The sequence below is a fragment of the Rhinoderma darwinii genome, chromosome 1 (genome assembly GCF_050947455.1).
Source record: "Rhinoderma darwinii isolate aRhiDar2 chromosome 1, aRhiDar2.hap1, whole genome shotgun sequence".
NCBI lineage: Eukaryota > Metazoa > Chordata > Amphibia > Anura > Rhinodermatidae > Rhinoderma > Rhinoderma darwinii.
This window is the reverse complement of record NC_134687.1, coordinates 654,603,663-654,623,116: the sequence shown is the minus strand read 5'-3', so window position 1 is coordinate 654,623,116 and position 19,454 is coordinate 654,603,663. Positions and strand designations below refer to the sequence as shown.

Sequence of the window (19,454 nt, the reverse complement as noted above, 5' to 3'; positions counted from 1 at the left end):
TTTGAGCCACTCCTTTGTTGCCTTGGCTGTATATTTCGGGTCATTGTCGTGCTGGAAGACCCAGCCATGAGCCATTTTTAATGTCCTGGTGGAGGGAAGGAGGTTGTCACTCAGGATTTGACGGTACATGGCTCCATCCATTCTCCCATTGATGCGGTGAAGTAGTCATATGCCCTTAGCAGAGAAACACCCCCAAAACATAATGTTTCCACCTCCATGCTTGACAGTGGGGACGGTGTTCTTTGGGTCATAGGCAGCATTTCTCTTCCTCCAAACACGGCGAGTTGAGTTAATGCCAAAGAGCTCAATTTTAGTCTCATCTGACCACAGCACCTTCTCCCAATCACTCTCAGAATCATCCAGATGTTCATTTGCAAACTTCAGACAGGCCTGTACATGTGCCTTCTTGAGCAGGGGGACCTTGCGGGCACTGCAGTATTTTAATCCATTACGGCGTAATGTGTTACCAATGGTTTTCTTGGTGACTGTGGTCCCAGCTGCCTTGAGGTCATTAACAAGTTCCCCCCGTGTAGTTTTCAGCTGAGCTCTCACCTTCCTCAGGATCAAGGATACCCCACGAGGTGGGATTTTGCATGGAGCTCCAGATCGATGTCGATTGACAGTCATTTTGTATGTCTTCCATTTTCTTACTATTGCACCAACAGTTGTCTCCTTCTCACCCAGCGTCTTACTTATGGTTTTGTAGCCCATTCCAGCCACGTGCAGGTCTATGATCTTGTCCCTGACATCCTTAGAAAGCTCTTTGGTCTGCCCATGTTGTAGAGGTTAGAGTCAGACTGATTAATTGAGTCTGTGGACAGGAGTCTTTTATACAGGTGACCATTTAAGACAGCTGTCTTTAATGCAGGCACCAAGTTGATTTGGAGCGTGTAACTGGTCTGGAGGAGGCTGAACTCTTAATGGTTGGTAGGGGATCAAAAACTTATTTCTCTGTGCACAATGAAAATAAATATATATAATTTTGACTATGTGATTTTCTTTTTTTTTTTTATATAATCTATCTCTCACTGGTAAAATTAACCTAGCCTAAAAATTCTAGACTGTTCATGTCTTTGACAGTGGGCAAACTTACAAAATCAGCAAGGGATCAAATACTTATTTCCTTCACTGTATATTATTTTTTGTGTGTGTGCGTATTTGTGTGTTTGTGTATATGTTTGTATATATGTGTGTGTGTTTGTGTAAATATGTATATGTTTGTGTGTTTTGGAATTTGTGTATGTTTGTGTATATGTGTATGTTTATGTGTTTCTGTATGTGTGTTTGTGTATATATGGGTGTGTTTGTGTATGTGTTTGTGAATGTGTGTGTTTGTGTATATGTGTGTGTTTGTGTTTGTGTGTATTTGTGTATCTATGGGTGTGTATGTGTCTATATTTTTGTGTATTTGTGTATAAGTGTGTATACGTGTATGAATAGAAGAAAAAGGTTGGATCCAGCGCTGTTAGAAGTTAAAAAGAAACTATTTCCAAGTTTTAATTGTATCCATTGTTAAAACAGGATCGAGGGAAAAGTAATGGATGTGTCCTGGAATGCAGAGAGTATTCAAATGAGGTAGGTAGCCTACGCGTTTTGAACGCTGGCTGCATCCTTATTCATGGCCTTTGAACAAAGGCCATGAATAAGGACGCAGCCAGCGTTCGAAACGCGTAGGCTACCTACCTCATTTGAATACTCTCTGCATTCCAGGACACCTCCATTACTTTTCCCTCGATCCTGTTTTAACAATGGATACAATTAAAACTTGGAAATAGTTTCTTTTTAACTTCTAACAGCGCTGGATCCAACCTTTTTCTTCTATTCATACTCAGCTAGTCGTGTGCCGACATGAGGACCCGTGTGCAGGGACTACAAAACACAAGTCCACATACAAGGTGAGCTGGAGGCATCCTATTTGTGTGTATATGTGTGTGTGTGTTTGTATGTTTATGTGTGTGCGTTTTGGTATATATGGTTGTGGTTGTGTATATGTGTTTCTGTATATGTTTGTGTGGCTATGTGTGTGTTTGTGTATATTTGGTTGTTTTTCTGTATTTGTGTTTGGGTATATGTTTGTGTGTGTGTGTGTGTGTGTGTGTTTATGTTTATGTGTGTGTTTGTGTGTCTGTGGGTGTTGCTTTGTGTGTGCGTGTATATATTTGTGTAGCTGAGTATAAGTATTGGGATTGTTCACAGTGATAACTTATTTTTTATGTTGTTGCAGATTTTGCTGTACCGATTGGACTACATCTTCGATTCTTTGGACTACTGCGTAGATCTACGTTTTCAGAAATTTAAATAAAATGGTTAACGATGGATTTGTGGGGGATTTCTTATTTCAATAAAAAATAATTGTACTTGTGTTGTTTTTTTAAACTTTATTAGTGCCTAGATAATGGCAGTTGGGTGATTGACAGCGTCCATTATTAAGGCGGGGCTTAGTGTTAGCCGATGCAGAGGCTAGCACTAACCACCAATTATTACCCCGGTACCCACCACCACCAGGGGTGCCGGGAAGAGCTGGGTACGATCCAGTACCCGACCATCTGTTGTGATGGTCGGGCACTGAGGCGGCCGTAGGCTGGTATTATGAGGCTGGGAAGGGCCAAAAACAGTGGACCTTCCCACCCTTGTAATGCTAGGCTGCTGCTGCTGTGTTGTATCTGGCTGGTTATAAAAATGGGGGGGACCCCCACGTCATTTTTTTTTAAAAATTTACCAAATTGAACAATAGACGTTGGGTCCCCCACATTTTTACTATCCAGCCAGATAGAATGCAGCAGCAGCCTGGCATTACACGGGTGGGAAGGCCCACTGTTTTTGTCCATTCCCAGGCTAATAACACCAGCCTGCGTCCGACACAGTGATCTACCATCACTGGATTGTACCAGTCTCTTCCCGATAAGCGTTACTAGGGTCATGGCTGTTTACTGCTAGCCTAATGGACGTCGTCACAAAGACAACTGTCATTATGCATGCGCTAATAAAGTGTCAAAAAACCACAGATATTACAAAAAAAAATTATTGAAACAAAAAACCCAAGACATAATCCTCGTTAAACATTTTATTTCAACAAAAATCGTACATCATTGCAGTAGTCAATCGAATATACTACGTAGTGCAATAGGTACAGCGTAACCTGAGTACAATATATAAATTATGCATGAAGCAATTTGTTGTGAATTTTTTTCTTATAATATCCCTTGTCAAAAAAAATGTGGTCATAATACAGAAAAAATATATAAATATTTTGTATCAAATGTTTTTTTTTAATAAAAATAATTATTGTTTGGTAACTACGCTTTCCCTTTAGAAAATAAATTTTTTTAATAAAGTAGTCCTCGAGCCCAATTCAGTCTTGCAACCAAACAGTTAGAAAAACACAAACACCCACAAATATAACTTTTGAAAACACATGTGGTAGGCTTACATACAGGGTACATGGGTGTTATATCAAGTATCAAAGCCAACAAAAAGTAACACTTAGCCTGGATTCACACGAGCGTGTGCCTTTTGCGCACGCAAAAAACGCAGACTTTTGCCAGAGCAAAAGGCACTTGACAGCTCCGTGTGGCAGCAGCATATGGATGCGCGGCTGCGTGCTTTTCGCGAAGCCGCCATCATTATGACACTCCCTTAGGATGTTTGTAAACAGAAAAGCACGTGGTGCTATTCTGTTTACATTCATTCTTTTGCTGCTGTTGCGCGAATAATGCTTGTCCCATGGAAGTGCGTACTCACGCTGGGCAAAACTCACGGACAGTCTGCACAGCCCCATAGACTTGCATAGGTCAGTGCGACCCGCGTGAAAACCATGCGGGCTGCACGGACGCAAACCACGTTCGTGTGAATCCGCCCTTATACTGTGGAAGTTTTCATTCAGATGTACCCCATTACGGAAGGCTACTATGGGGTATGTATGCCCCCCATACTATATAATGCCCAACATAGCTGCACCATACTCTATCATGTTCCCCTTAGCTGTCCTATACAGTGTAATGCCCCCATATGTATGTACCTTATAGAAAAAGCATAACATAATTAGCTATTCACGTTACCACCACGGGTGTAGGATGCTTCTCCTCCTCTGCACTGTCCCAGGAGTGACTAGGTGCAGAACAGGCGTGATGACATCACTACATCACACCTTTCTGCGCAGAGCCACACACGGCAGAGTGAATGGTGGAGCGAGGCTCCAGCATTCAACCCAACCTAATCCACGTCCTGCCCACGCAGGTTCTGTTGAAAAAGGTACCAGCGAGATCAGCGCTGGGTGGCACCAAGTCAGCCAAGGAGTAAGAAATGGATGTCAAAAGAGGGAGACGTCAACAACCATTCTGTGCGCCTTCATTTTTTTGGACGGACCCATTTACTTTTTGGTGCCCCACGGTCACGAAATCTCGTAACAAAGTGGAACATGCTATACTTTTGACGTAACAGAACAAAAGTGAATTGTACAAAAACTGAAGTGTTCATGGCCCCATTTTTGTCCGGTCGTCGGTTAATAGCCCTCAAAAAAACGGCTAGCGACCCAAACGAAAAAACTGACGTGGGCATCAGGCCTTAGGGGGCAGGTCGCAATTGTGACCCCTTTAGCTACACCACTCTACACACCGTTAGTCAGCATCGCTATAGCGCAGCAGATTTTTAATAGATTAGTTGCGTTTTGGGCAGCCATCGGCCCCCGGGGAGCCTCGTGCATATCCCATGAGATGATTTGACAAATTGCCACTACATTTCACATGTGATTAGATTAGGAACATTTATCAACATTTTATTTGTCTAGTGTCCACTAGGTCTATGCCTTACATTTCCTTTAATTAGTTACACCCACTGCAATATTTAAAAAAGTAATACATGTAGTTATAATCAATTTAGAACTTCTACTTCTAATTTTATTCCATACATTTTTGTCTTTTTCTCTAATAAGATGCCCTCGTGTATTATTAGAGGATGTGGAAACACATGGAAGAACAAAGATAAAAATGTGATTATGCACGGTTTTCCCAAAAACCCTTCTCTAATAAGATGTTGGCTTGAACAAGCAGCAGGACATTTTCCAAACATTGATGAATGGGTTCAAAAAATTCATGAGGGAAAAAAAAGTGATCATTATCGGATGTGCTCCAAACATTTCGATAATATGGCATATCACCATGATGGGGAAAAACGAAAATTACGTTTTGATGCATTGCCAAGTATTTTTCCCAGTGTTGTGAGCAGCCATGCGCAAACACCATCTTGCTCAACGAATCTGCTAGCCAGTAATGAGGTAACAGACAACACTTTGTGGGAAAGTAGAGCCCTAAAAAGAAAGAGACTAAGTGAGCATTCAGAATCTACAGTTATTGAAGCCACTAATAATACTTTGGATAAAATTTTTGGGCAACGGAACACGAGTATGGTAGGAGACATCCAACCTATTGTGTCCTTCAACAAAATCCACAAAGATTCTTTGATGTTTACTACCAAGAAAGACATAGGAATAAACACTGATGTTTTCACTGGCAAAAAACATCAATCTGTTTGGACGGATTCTAAGTTAGGAAAGAAAAGTTTTGGAATACAAACAATGAAGCCAAGATGTAAATCAAAAGGAATACAGTGTGACTTACTGAAAGACTCTGATACAATTTTGACTGTTGTTTCGTCACCTAACTTAGAGTCTGATATTTCTTCTTTGCCAAGTACACATGTTTCGAATGAAGCGAAAATTGAAACGAATAGTGAAAAAATGTTACATTTGGAGAAAAGTAAATTTTTGCCAGAAAAATCTAGCATTACACAGAGTTTCATTGACGTGATGAAAATGTCATCACCAGAAGACACAACTTCTATTGGTCTTTTTAATCAACCCTCAAATTCTACTAATTTTAATTATAATCTAATTACACCATCCAAATTTAATTTCAGATCCTAATTTATGTCACCAATAAACACTAGCACTGTTGAAAGCTCAAATATTATGTTCACTACTTCCACGCCAATCATGAATTTGCAAAAAGAGTGTTCGTCCAAAAAAAAATAAATGATTCAACAATGTCATCAAATCAACAGACTGCTTGCAAAAAATTGTCTTTAGACAATTACAGTACTGAGGAAGACTCAATGGAAGATTTTGAAGACAAAGAAGCATCGGAATATATTCCAATTGACTCAGAGGAGGAAGAGGATGAAGACTTAGACTCTATTCTAAATGAGATAGAAGAGGATATTGAGCCACTTGTTGACGTTCCAATAGTGGAGGACAAATATAAAGAAATTTCAGGGCTATGTGAAAATCCTATTGAGGATAAGAAATTTATAGTATTTCAATCGTGTTTGGAAATACTCATTTCGATGATACCGTGCCAATACCGACATTTATGTCTGAAAAAATTGACTCATGTACAGATTAGACAATACGGTACTGCTATTAATGTGTATGTGAAGTGTGAGGATGGACATTCTCAAAAACTGTGGTCAAGTCAGCCAAAAATCAACAAGATTCCAGCGGGTAACTTGATCCTATCGAGTGGAATTGTACTAAGCGGGAATAATTTCGTGAAAATAAAAAATTTATTTCATATCATCAATATGTTCATGATTTCAGAATCAACCCATTACCATAACCAACCAAAATTTGTCTTACCGATGATACACGAAAAATGGAAACAAGAGCAAAGGGAACTGATTTTGTCGATTGGTTCTAGTGCAATATGCTTGGCTGGGGATGGACAATCAGACAGCCCAGGTTTCTCTGCAAAATACTGCATATACACCATGATGGAATCTGAAGGTCAAAAATTTTTAGATTTTACAGTGGAACAAATCATTCCACCCGCTACTTCTGTAAGCCTAGAGAAAACCGCATTCAAAAAAACTCTGGATAACATTTTACAAAGTAATGTCAATGTTCGGATTATCACAACTGATCGACATGTCGGTATTCGAAAAATTCTAAAGGAGGAATATTCCAACATTAATCATCAGTTTGATGTGTGGCACCTTGCAAAGTCTGTTGGCCAAAAAATTTTACTTGCATCAAAAGGGAGAAATTGCTCAACATTGTCACCTTGGAGAGCTCCGGTCAAGAACCACTTGTGGTGGTCAGCAAGAAACTGCCAAGAAAACCCGGATGATTTACTGAAACGGTGGCTATCTGTTTTGTTTCATGTACAAAATGTTCATGAGTGGGAAACTGATGGCGGCTACTCACATTGTCATCACCTTCCAGATGTAAAAGACACAAAATGGCTGGAGGAAAATTCTATGGCCTTTGAAAACTGAAAGCCATAGTGGAAAATAAAGTGTTGACAAGAGACATACAACATCTGTCTTTTTTTTGTCACACTGGACAACTTGAAGTTTTCCACTCAAGTGCTCTCAAATACAGGCCAAAAAGAGTGCACACTTATTTTGACGCCATGGTGGCAAGAACAACGTTAGCTGTGATGGATCACAACTACAATGTAGGTAGAGTCCAGGCTGTGCTAAAAAAAATTCTGGAAGAAATAAATGTTGAACCAATGAAAAGGTTTCGGTTCGAATATTCAAAAGCACGGAAGGCATGGGTCGTGAAAACCTTGTATGAGCCAAGATCTCAAAAATTCCTTCAAGACATTATGGTAAATATTATTGATTTTGCAGCGGGAAAAAAAAACAAAGCAATTGGGAATCACATTTACCTAACCTTCCAGTAAACATAGCACCTGCAGAGAGACCACTAAAAGTTGAAATGGTGAAAAAATTTGTGTCTAGATTCTAATAGGAAAAAAAGACTGATTGTTAGTTAGAATCCTTTGTTTTGTTCAATTGAAACATTTCTTATATGATAATAAATATTAATTATTCTTTGAAAATAATACTGTGTAGACAATTTTTTTTAAAATGCTTTATTCTACATAAAAATATGTAATACACTTTTAACAAAATAACTGAAATGGGAGTGTATGATGCTGACGAATCAGCATCATCCACTTCTCTTCGTTAACACCCAGCTTCTGGCAGTGCACAGACACAGCGTGTTCTCGAGAGATCACGCTGTGACGTCACTTCCCCAGGTCCTGCATCGTGTCGGACAAGCGAGGACACATCGGCACCACAGGCTACAGTTGATTCTGCAGCAGCATCAGCGTTTGCAGGTAAGTAGCTACATCGACTTACCTGCAAACGCCGATGCTGCTGCAGAATCAAATGCAGCCTCTGGTGCCGATGTGTCCTCGCTCGTCCGACACGATGCAGGACCTGGGGAAGTGACGTCACAGCGTGATCTCTCGAGAACACGCTGTGTCTGTGCACTGCTAGAAGCTGGGTGTTAACGAAGAGAAGTGGATGATGCTGATTCGTCAGCATCATACACTCCCATTCACAACGCCCAGATAATAAAAGAAGTAAAAACGCCCAGATGTACGCACATAATACACGCCGAGTTGTACTTTCACTTTAAACACGCCCAGTTGTACTTTAGAAAGCCTCATTTGCATAAATATAAAAATGGTCATAACTTGGCCAAAAATGCTCGTTTTTTACAAAAAAAAAACGTTACTCTTATCTACATTGCAGCGCCGATCTGCTGCAATAGGAGATAGGGCTTGCAAAATCTGGTGACAGAGCCTCTTTAAGGCTATTCCATGCGAGAAATTGCCAAGAAACTGAAGATTTCCTACAAGGGTGTATACTACTCCCTTCAGAGGACAGCACAAACAGGCTCTAACCAGAGTAGAAAGAGAAGTGGGAGGCCCCGCTGCACAACTGAGCAACAAGACAAGTACATTAGAGTCTCTAGTTTGAGAAATAGACGCCTCACAGGTCCTTAACTGGCAGCTTCATTAAATAGTACACGCAAAACGCCAGTGTCAACGTCTACAGTGAAGAGGCGACTCCGGGATGCTGGCCTTCAGGGCAGAGTGGCAAAGAAAAAGCCATATCCGAGACTGGCTAATAAAAGGAAAATATTAATGTGGGCAAAAGCACACAGACATTGGATGATTGGAAAAAAATGTCATGGACAGACAAATTTAAGTTTGAGGTGTTTGGATCACACAGAAGAACATTTGTGAGATGCAGAACTGAAAAATTGCTGGAAGATTGCCTGATGCCATCTGTCAAGCATGGTGGAGGTAATGTGATGGTCTGGGGTTGGTTTGGTGCTGGTAAAGTGGGAGATTTGTACAAGGTAAAAGGGATTTTGAATAAGGAAGGCTATCACTTCATTTTGCAACGCCATGCCATACCCTGTGGACAGCTCTTAATTGGAGCCAATTTCATCCTACAACAGGACAATGACCCAAAGTACACCTCCAAATTATGCAAGAACTATTTAGGGAAGAAGCAGGCAGCTGGTATTCTATCTGTAATGGAGTGGCCAGCGCAGTCACCAGATCTCAACCCCATAGTGCTGTTGTGGGAGCAGATTGACCGTATGGTACGCAAGAAGTGCCCATCAAGCCAATCCAACTTGTGGGAGGGGCTTCTGGAAGAATGGGGTGAAATTTCTCCCGATTACCTCAGCAAAGTAACAGCTAAAATGCCAAAGGTCTGCAATGCTGTAATTGCTGCAAATGGAGCATTCTTTGACGAAAGCAAAGTTTGAAGGAGAAAATTATTATTTCAAATAAAAATCATTATTTCTAACCTTGACAATGTCTTGACTATATTTTCTAGTCATTTTGCAACTCATTTGATAAATATAAGTGTGAGTTTTCATGGAAAACACAAAATTGTCTGGGTGACCCCAAACTTTTGAACGGTAGTGTATTGTTTTATTCTCTGATGAGTTTAACATTGTTATTTCCATGAGAACAATTTCCATATATAGAACATCAAAATGACTTCTCCCCTCTGTGAGTTTTCTCATGTCTAACAAGAGTTGATTTTTGTGCAAAGCATTTCCCACATTCTGAACATGAATATGGCTTCTCTCCTGTGTGAGTTCTCTCATGTATAACAAGACTTGGTTTATCTGTAAAACATTTCCCACATTCTGAACATGAATACGGCTTCACCCCAGTGTGACTTCTCTCATGTATAACAAGATTTGATTTACGTGTAAAGCATTTCCCGCATTCTGAACATGAATACGGCTTCTCCCCTGTGTGACTTCTCTTATGTTTACCAAGACTTGATTTATGTGTAAAACATTTCCCGCATTCTGAACATGAATATGGCTTCTCTCCTGTGTGACTTCTCTCATGTGTAACAAGATGTGATTTATCTGTAAAACATTTCCCACATTCTGAACATGAATATTGCTTCTCCCCTGTGTGACTTTTCTCATGTATAACAAGATTTGATTTATCTGTAAAACATTTCCCACATTCTGAACATGAATACGGCTTCTCTCCTGTGTGACTTCTCTCATGTTTAACAAGATGTGGTTTTTGTGTAAAACATTTCCCACATTCTGAACATGAATATGGCTTCTCGCCTGTGTGAATTCTCTCATGCTTAACAAGATATGATTTGTATGTAAAACATTTCCCACATTCTGAACATGAATACAGCTTCTCTCCTGTGTGTATTTTCTCATGTATAACAAGATGTGATTTGTATGTAAAACATTTCCCACATTCTGAACATGAATACGGCTCCTCTCCTGTGTGACTTCTCTCGTGTGTAACAAGATATGATTTATATTTAAAACTTTGCCCACATTCTGAACATGAATACAGATTCTCTCCAGTGTGACTTCTCTCATGTTTAACAAGATGTGATTTTTGTGTAAAATATTTCCCACATTCTGAACATGAATATGGCTTCTCCCCTGTGTGACTTCTCTCGTGTGTAACAAGATATGATTTATATTTAAAACTTTTCCCACATTCTGAACATGAATACGGCTTTTCTCCTGTGTGCATTTTCTCATGTATAACAAGATGTGATTTGTATGTAAAACATTTCCCACATTCTGAACATGAATACGGCTCCTCTCCTGTGTGTATTTTCTCATGTATAACAAGATGTGATTTGTATGTAAAACATTTCCCACATTCTGAACATGAATACGGCTTCTCTCCTGTATGTATTTTCTCATGTATAACAAGATGTGATTTGTATGTAAAAAATTTCCCACATTCAGAACATGAATACGGCTTCTCCCCTGTGTGAATTCTTCTGTACTTAAAAAGACCTGAGATTTTTGTGACCCGTTTACCACACTGAAATCTTTTACCCCCTTTATGAGCTGTACTTGTGGTAACAATCTGGGATTGGTCAGTAGAAGATTTCTCATGATTAGGGGAAATATATAACAGATCTTTACTGTGAAGTCCTGGATGTACATTATTGGTAATCAGGTTTTCTCCTGAAGACTGCTGCTTGATATCTTCATCTTCTACTTTATAATTGATTGAGTTCTCATTGGCATCTTCTGTTAGGATTAAAAATGATACAAATGCAGAAGTTTCTCCAGGCTCTAATACCCACAGCATATACCTCAGACCGGAGCAGGTAAAATTAAATCAGGTATAATCCAAAGAATACCCTAAATGGCATAAAGTACAGTAAAGTTTACCGCTCAAACGGCACTGGTTACAGTCCAATATCACATCGGTATGGACACTCTCCCCCAAAAAAATGCAGTAGACAATCCGCAATTCAGTGAGGGTGTAGATGGAAATTCTTGTCCCTGTAGTCCCACAGAGCTCCGTATCGTCTCTAGATGTTCAAAAGACTCCTGGTAGGGAAAAGATCCTATATCTCTAATAGATGAAAGAAAGAGACATAGTGCAACACCTCCTGCGATAGGTAAAAATTCCTAGGCGGCACGCCAAACACTATCACATAGGGTGTTGAACTATGTCTCTTTCTTTCATCTATTAGAGATATACGAGCTCTGTGGGACTACAGGAACAAGAATTTCTATCTACACCCTCACTAAATTGCGAACTGTGTACTGCATTTTTCTGGGGGAGAGTGTCCATACCAATGTGATATTGGACTGTAACCAGTGCCGTTTGAGCGGTAAACTTTACTGTACAGGATTAAAAATGGATTTTGTGATTTTTATATTTTTCAAAGCGCAAAGTGGACAAATTTATGACCTATTAGGCTGCATGCAGTTTTTTTTTATAGTCAATCAGAAGTGGATCCAGCAGGAAGCAAAGGTTTGAGTCACCACCACTGGCTTTGGCCCAAAAAACTGCACCAAGTACTGCCACAAAAACTGCCCCACAAACTGAATGCCTAATTTCAGCCTTATAAATCTTTAAAAAAATACTTTAAATGGACTTTTCATTAAAAACTTGTGTCAAATCTTCAAAAAAATTTCTGTTTTATCCTTGAAAAGTCTGTATGAACTTACTGCCACTAGGTGACTCCTTTTCTATAATTTGTTGTCCACCCTCGGTTGTCCTGCAAATTCAGTCTCTAGTTACAGAGAAGAGTAGACCGACTGCAGGAAATGGGGGGTGCCTCTCTCTGCTAAAGCTCCCTGTACTCATAGCCTGCCTGAACTCTCATGTAATCCTTGCAGTAGCTTCTTGCTTTTCTCTCTGCTTTGTTAAAGATTTTTTCTGAAGTCCCAGCATTTCTCTGTCTCCCATGTGCACTTTGCCATAGATGTCTAATGTTTGCTGTAAGTTTTTCTCAATTACTACTAATAAGCTGCATGTACACGGTTCTCACATCACGCTAAATATTTGTCGCAGGAAAACGTGGCATTTTGCAGTGACCTCACAAATATTGTGGCAAAATTGTACAGTTTTGCATTGATTTACATGAATTTTCAAAGCTCTAAAATGCGGGTACGACATCATAACATCATTGGGGACTGAGGAGCATGACTATTTTGAACTTTTCGATAAAAACATAGGTGCGCTTTAAAAACTATCAATGATAAAAGTCCGGGATTCTGGCCTACACATAGTCACCACTTATATTACATAAACCTTAACTTGATAAAACAAACATACTTCAAAAAACATAACCTTGTCTAACAATCCTATTGTTAGGAAAAAGCCTGTTCCCTTAAGATCACTGTTCGAGCTTCTGGGCGGTTCTGTTTTACTTTGGGCCTATCTTTTTTCTCTGTCTTTCTGCCAATTAAGTGTGGGGTTGTATTTATACCTGGCTTCCTCCACCTGGTCTTTGCTTGTGATTTTCGTAGTCTTCTGGTGTTCTGATCAAGCTCTGACACTCCCTGTACTTCTTGACTTATTGGAAACTGACCTCGGCTTGTCTCTCGTTAACCCTCTGTTTACTGATTTTGATTATCTGCTCCCGGCTGGTTCTGACCTCTGCTGTACCTGATTTCCACTTGCTCTGTTTTTGACTTTCTATTTAGCCTCTGGCTGTCTGGTTATCCTGTTCAGGTTTGCCTGCATTGCACCTCTTTTCCAACACTGAATTCTGCTAAGACAACCTGGGTTCTATGCTGCAAAGACCCTCCCACCTTGTGGTCGGCTCTGGCGAAAACCTCAGAGTAGCCTTAGACTCCTGTGACTAATTTGAGGTTGTGGTTTTATTTGCGCGCTCTCTCCCAGCAGTCTCCACCAGCCTTTGGTAATCGCTCAACTTGCAATTCTATAACACCCACTTGTCCTTTGCCAACACATTTGACCCTTTATAATACCAATTGGTAATCACTTTATTACAAGAACCTAATATTGTCATTGACAATCTAATCTCGGCCACGGATAATCCGTCATGAGACAAAGCACACATCTCCGGTCTGTATATCCTAATTGCTGCACAGTCACCGGATCTCAATTTTATAGAACATGTTTAGTATGTAGTGGAATAGACAGAGTGAGGTTATCAATCAGAATATGTAATAAAGGTTTCGAGTACATTGTTATATAATTCCACTACGAATTCAGGCTGTTCTAAGGGGAGAGAGGGTCCTCTGAGTGCAGGTGATCATCACTGAAACTTCTTTGTATGTACAATAATTACATGTGAAATACGAGCATCCTAATAATCATGGATCTGGAAGATTAGATTACCCCCAAATAGAAAAAAAACAAAACCCCTTGCGACCTGTGTGCAGAGTTGTCATGGGGACCTTGTGTGTTTTCTAATAATTCCTCGATTCTTGTCCCTGGCCTCATATTAAATATAGAACTATACATAATGAGGATCTTTCTTCTCAGATGTTATTATAAGGGGATTTGTAATGGTTGAACCAAATAAATTTAAAAAAAAGTACCAAAATGTATGTTTTTTGTTGTTGACTATAACAAAATGATGCTTATCCCTTTCCCGCAAAATGTAAGTGATTGGCGGTATGTAGTTCCTCCACAACCTTTATAGTAAATTCAGAAACAGCAGATTTGTTACAGAAACTTCTGCAGATGAAACTCATGTGAATAGAACAGTTTCTGTGCATGAATTTCTTCAAGCCTCATACAGATGAATGGAAAAAGTTGCAGAAATTACATGCGTGTCAATTCTTGAGTTGTTGAAGACGCCATGAATTTCATGTGTGTTTTACAAGCGTTTCAGCTGGAGTTTTTTGTTTTTTTTATTCCTACATTTGTAACATATTTCTTTCTGCCGTTTTTCAGGTTCTATAGAGAAGCGTGCTGCGTTTTTAAAAAAAATCCTGCGGAAGCAAAACACTCACCAAAACGGCAGAAGAAAAAACACAAATAAAAAACACCCATTGTGTGCAGTGCATTTTATATTTTACTATAAAGTGTCATGTAACATCTGCCTGGAAAAAAAAAGAAAAACACCACAAAAAAACAGACACCGTGAGGGTTTCACACAGCGCAAGGCTGGAAATTTCAATGAGACCTGCCCATCAGCATTGATCTCGGTGCTCAAGTGGTTAAACTTAGTATTCTCAGATCTCGGCTGTTAATCGCAGCTGGTGCCCCCCAAAATCTGACACTAAGCCTAGTGCATGACCGGATTCATAGAACACCTTGTAGAGAACTTCTATGTGCAGTCACAGCTCCCTCAGGTCCTGCACTATGTATAACACATTGTCTGAAGTGTTACTGTAATGTAGAACTAAGGAGGATTTTACCTTTCTCTGGATTTACTGGGATTCGTTGTGTATATTAAATACTTGCATTTCCCATAATTTAACAATTATAGAGCACCTTTCCTTAGAACTTTGCATTGTGCTGTTTCTCTGTTATTCCTCCTAGAAATGTATGAATGATTTGACATCAAGGTATTACCAGCCGGGGGCGTGTCCATACAGTCTGACAATGTCCAATCAGTGCTGACAATATCAGAAGGTGTAGGGACACGACTCTTTCACAAGGGGAATGGTAACACCCTTTTCTCAATTTAATCTTACATTTCCAGTAGCAATAACAGAGGAACGGCATAACGCAGAGTTCTGAGAAAAGATGCTCCAGAATTGTTGATTCATGGGGAATACTTGTATGTACTAAACTAGACGTGTGAGGAGAGCCGACAAGTCCTCCATAAAGAGTGTTTTTTGCCTTCCTCTGGGTGAACTGGGGTTTGTAAGTCTAAAAATTTTAAACTTGATGGACTTAGACCTTGTTTAACCCGCTAACTATAGAACTATGTAAAATGTCTCTCTCTGTCTATCCTCATCAGCCCTAACATAAAAACCACCTGCCTAATATTGTGTAGGTCGCCCCCGTGCTGCCAAAACAGCTCTGACCCATGGAGACGTGGCCTCTCCACGGTATCTGGCATAAGACGTTAGCAGATCCTTTAAGTCCTGTAAGTTGTGAGGTGCGGCCTCCATGGATCCGACTTGTTTTTCCAGCACATCCTACAGATAATCGATCAGATTGAGATCTGGGGTATTTGGAGCCAAGTCAACTCCTTGAACCATTCCTGATCAATATTTGCAGTGTGGCGGGGGCATTATCCTGCTGGAAGAGGGCACTGCCATTAGGAATAACGCTGCCATAAGGGGGTACTTATCTGCAGCAATGTTTAGGTAGATGGTACGTGTTACATTTACATGAATGCCAGGCCCAGCAGAACATTGCCCAGATCATCACACTACCCCCACCGGCTTGTCTTCTTCCCATAATGCATCCTGCTGTCATCCCTTTCCCAGGTAAGCGACGCACCCAGCCGTCCACATGATGTAAAAGAAAACAGGATTTATGGGACCCGGCCACCTTCTTCCATTGCCCAGTTCTGATACTGCCTATTGTAGGCGCTTTTGGTGGTGGACAGGGGTCAGCATGGCCACTCTGACTGGTCTGCGGCTACACGGCTCCATACACAGTAAGCTTCAATGCTCTGCGTGTTCTAACATCTTTCTATTATAGCCAGCAGTGAGTTTTTCAGTAATTTGTCATACAGTAACTGTTCTGTGGGTTAGGACCAGATGAGCTCCCCACGCACATTAATGAGTCTTGACCGCCAATTACCCTGTTGCCAGTACATCGGTTGTCCCTTCTTGGAGCACTTTTGGTAGGTAAAAATCTTTACATACCGGAAACACCCCACAAGACTGGCAGTTTTGGGGATACTCTGACCAATTTGTCCCTTGTCATTTTACACTTCTCTGTGTTTCAAACACATTAACTTAAAGAACTGACTGTTCACTTGCTGTCTAATATCCCCCCCCCCCCCCCATGTCAGGTGCCATTGTCACGAGATCAATGTTCTTCGCTTCACCTGTCAGTGGTTTTAATGTTACGGCTGATCGGTGTATATATGGAAGACAGTGTGGGTCGTCTCTATCATGGTGCTGTCATGGTCTAACAGAAAACCAATTACACGACAGAGACCCAATTCTACATAAAGTGGGAAATACCTCCCTGGCCCGCGGCTGACAATCGGACAGATCCCTGGATCCACATTCTACATTACTACCAGTGACCCTGCATATTGTGTCTTACAAAGAACGTGTGAACGGAGACCATGAATCACATGTCTGTATATACTGCACATGACGAAATTAGCACTTCAACAATAAAATAATAAACATATAAATTATATATCTATATCTCACCTTGTGATGTGCGGGGCCGGTAGTACTCCATCATGACCTCCTCGTACAGATCCTTGTGTCCTTCTAGATACTCCCACTCCTCCATGGAGAAATAGACAGTGACATCCTGACACCTTATAGGAACCTGACACACACAATGATACAGTCATCACCCAGACACCTCCAGTGCTGTTACTGTAGAATTTCCCAGCATTCCCAGCAGTGTCACCTCTCCAGTCAGCAGCTCAGTCATCTTGTAGATCAGTTCTAAGGTCTTCTTCTCATGTATCCGGGATGGAGGGGGAGGCTCTGTGATGGGGATCTGACTACTGCTCCATCCTCCTGACTCATGGATGATGGGAGTCATACAGTCACCCGATGTCTTCTTCACTATTGTGTACTCCTGTGTATGGAGAGACACTAAGAGAACTGAACACAGTATTCCCCCCTCAGTAGAAAGAGGGAGATTGTGACCCCGCTGTATAGAGCTCTAGTGACCCCACATCTGTAATACTGGAGACCTCACCTACAAAAAGACATTGAGAAAATAGAACGAGGCCAAACTAAAAAGGAAATAATATTGGGGGACTAGATGGACCATGTGCTCTCCTCCTGCCGTCATCTTCTATGTTTCTATATAGAGGTCATCCTGATCCTCCAGGTTCCTTGTCATTCTCATTGCTCTACAACATCACTATTGCTGCATTGGTGACATGACACATAACTGACCATATTGGTGGCTGATCTTCAGCTTTTCTGCTGGTGGCTTCTTGACGTCACTTGGAAGGTCTGGACGCTGTTATACAGGACACTGGATTCTTCCTATTATGTATTGTCCCTTCCCTATGTGTGACTTGTTCAATAATGTAGAAAAGTTTACCTCTCCGCTCAACAGGTAGATGATCTCCAAGGTGAAGTCTAATATTCTTCTTCTCATCTCATTCCTGTCCTTGTCCTTCCTTGGTGTGTCATACAGGAGAAGGAACGTTGTGGAGGAGAAGATGAGAGAACTGGAGGAACTGGAGGATCTAGTACTGCAAACGTCTTTATGAAGAAAGGAGAAGATGGAAATCATACAGGGGACAACATCATGTGTGACATACAGAACCTCACTTATACATCATTGAGTGAAACATCTTCTCAGAGCCGTCACCACATGAAATAAAGGGGTATTCTCAACACGGATATTTCTCCCCAGTATATGCCAGAAATGTCTGATAGATGCGGCTCCACCTCTGGCCGTGCTTTGCTGTTTCTGGAACTCCTATACAAGTGAATGGAGAGGGTCGTGCACATGTGTGGTCACCTCTACATTCATTCTCCACCTGGATGTAGTCATCACCTCACCAGGAGGGTCGGGGGACCCCCGTTCTCCAAATCAGACATTTATGGCATATCTCTCAGGTGAGAAGAGTAAAATGAAGACATTCCCCCCCAGACAATGAAGACCTGACTCCTGACAACCTGACACATGGCGGATACTGGGGAGACATTGCTGACATATCACAAGACGTGGTGCACACTATGCAGTCAGTGTTTGATATGAACTGTGAGGTTCTGCAGCAGCTGAGGTGACATTATATATAGGGAACATGCAGTGTCATCTCTTATCATCATGTTATAGCGCAGGTGGAGCGGAGCAGAGTGCTACATTGTTTTGTGGGATAAGATTCACTATAAACTTGTATTTTACTAATTTAACCCCTTCCTGCACAAGACATTTACTGCTCAGGAGTTGTTCACATGCCATAGGGAAGACTGGACACCTGCTGCAAAGGCTGGAGACCTGAGAGAACTACAATTACAGCCATTTAACCCCTTTGAAGCTGCGGTCAATAGTGACTGAGGCATCTAAGTGTTCTAAAGTATGGGAGCACGGCCCGTAAATTGCAAAAGTACGAATGTGTTCCATAATTTGCGGTACACTTCTAAGGCCCGGACACCTTCCCTCAAATATACAGGAAGGTGTCTGTGATCAATAGTAGTGGATGGGTCGGTAATTGCGTACCGTAATTACGGTCCGCAAATTACGGTTGATTTTTACTTTCGTGTAAATGGGGCCTAACGGTCAGGAACAGGGAGAACTCCAATCCCGGCTATTTAACTACTTAGATGCCGTGGTCAATTGCAACTGCAGAATCTAAGCTGTTAGGCCCCATGCACACGAACGTAAAAATGCCCGTAATCACGGGTCGTAATTACGGACCCATAGACTTCTATTGGCCACGGGTACCTCCCCGTATGCTTACGGGAAGGTGCCCAGGCCGTAGAATAATATAGAACATGTCCTATTTTAGGCCGGAATTACTGCACGGGCAGGCCCATAGAAGTCTATGGGGCTCCAGTAATTACGGGTGACTACGTGTGTGCACCCGTAATTACGGGAGCGTTGCTAGGCGACGTCAGTAAATAGTCACTGTCCAGGGTGCTGAAAGAGTTAACTGATCGGCAGTAACTCTTTCAGCACCCTGGACAGTGACTTCCGATCACAATATAAATCAACATGTAAAAAAAAAATAAAAATGAAGTTTATACTTACCCAGAACTCCCTGCTTCTTCCTCCAGTTCGGCCTCCCGGGATCACGTTTCAGCC

The 19,454-nt window shown here is 41.1% G+C and overlaps 2 protein-coding genes across 2 annotated transcripts in view; one reads left to right on the top strand and one right to left on the bottom strand.

Moving 5' to 3' along the window:
* The window catches only part of LOC142663902 (uncharacterized), a 435,929-nt gene extending 418,676 nt beyond the window's left edge, over window positions 1-17,253 (bottom strand). The window contains exons 1-3 of the mRNA XM_075842743.1: window positions 17,091-17,253; window positions 16,883-17,006; window positions 9,846-11,350 (exon numbers count right to left, since the gene is read on the bottom strand). Coding sequence (XP_075698858.1) covers window positions 9,846-11,350; window positions 16,883-17,006; window positions 17,091-17,228 — 1,767 coding nt within the window. The 5' untranslated portion in view covers window positions 17,229-17,253. The remainder of the gene's footprint in view (window positions 1-9,845; window positions 11,351-16,882; window positions 17,007-17,090) is intronic.
* LOC142664084 (uncharacterized) lies at window positions 5,938-7,733 on the top strand. The gene has a single exon (XM_075843021.1). It carries the CDS (start codon window positions 6,040-6,042, stop codon window positions 7,267-7,269), a length of 1,230 nt encoding a protein of 409 aa, XP_075699136.1. The 5' UTR covers window positions 5,938-6,039; the 3' UTR covers window positions 7,270-7,733.
* Window positions 17,254-19,454: the final 2,201 nt, after the last annotated feature.

Bases quoted from the DNA above. Each gene is read 5' to 3' on its own strand.
- LOC142664084 (XM_075843021.1), top strand. From the start codon at position 6,040: ATGTCATCAAATCAACAGACTGCTTGCAAAAAATTGTCTTTAGACAAT.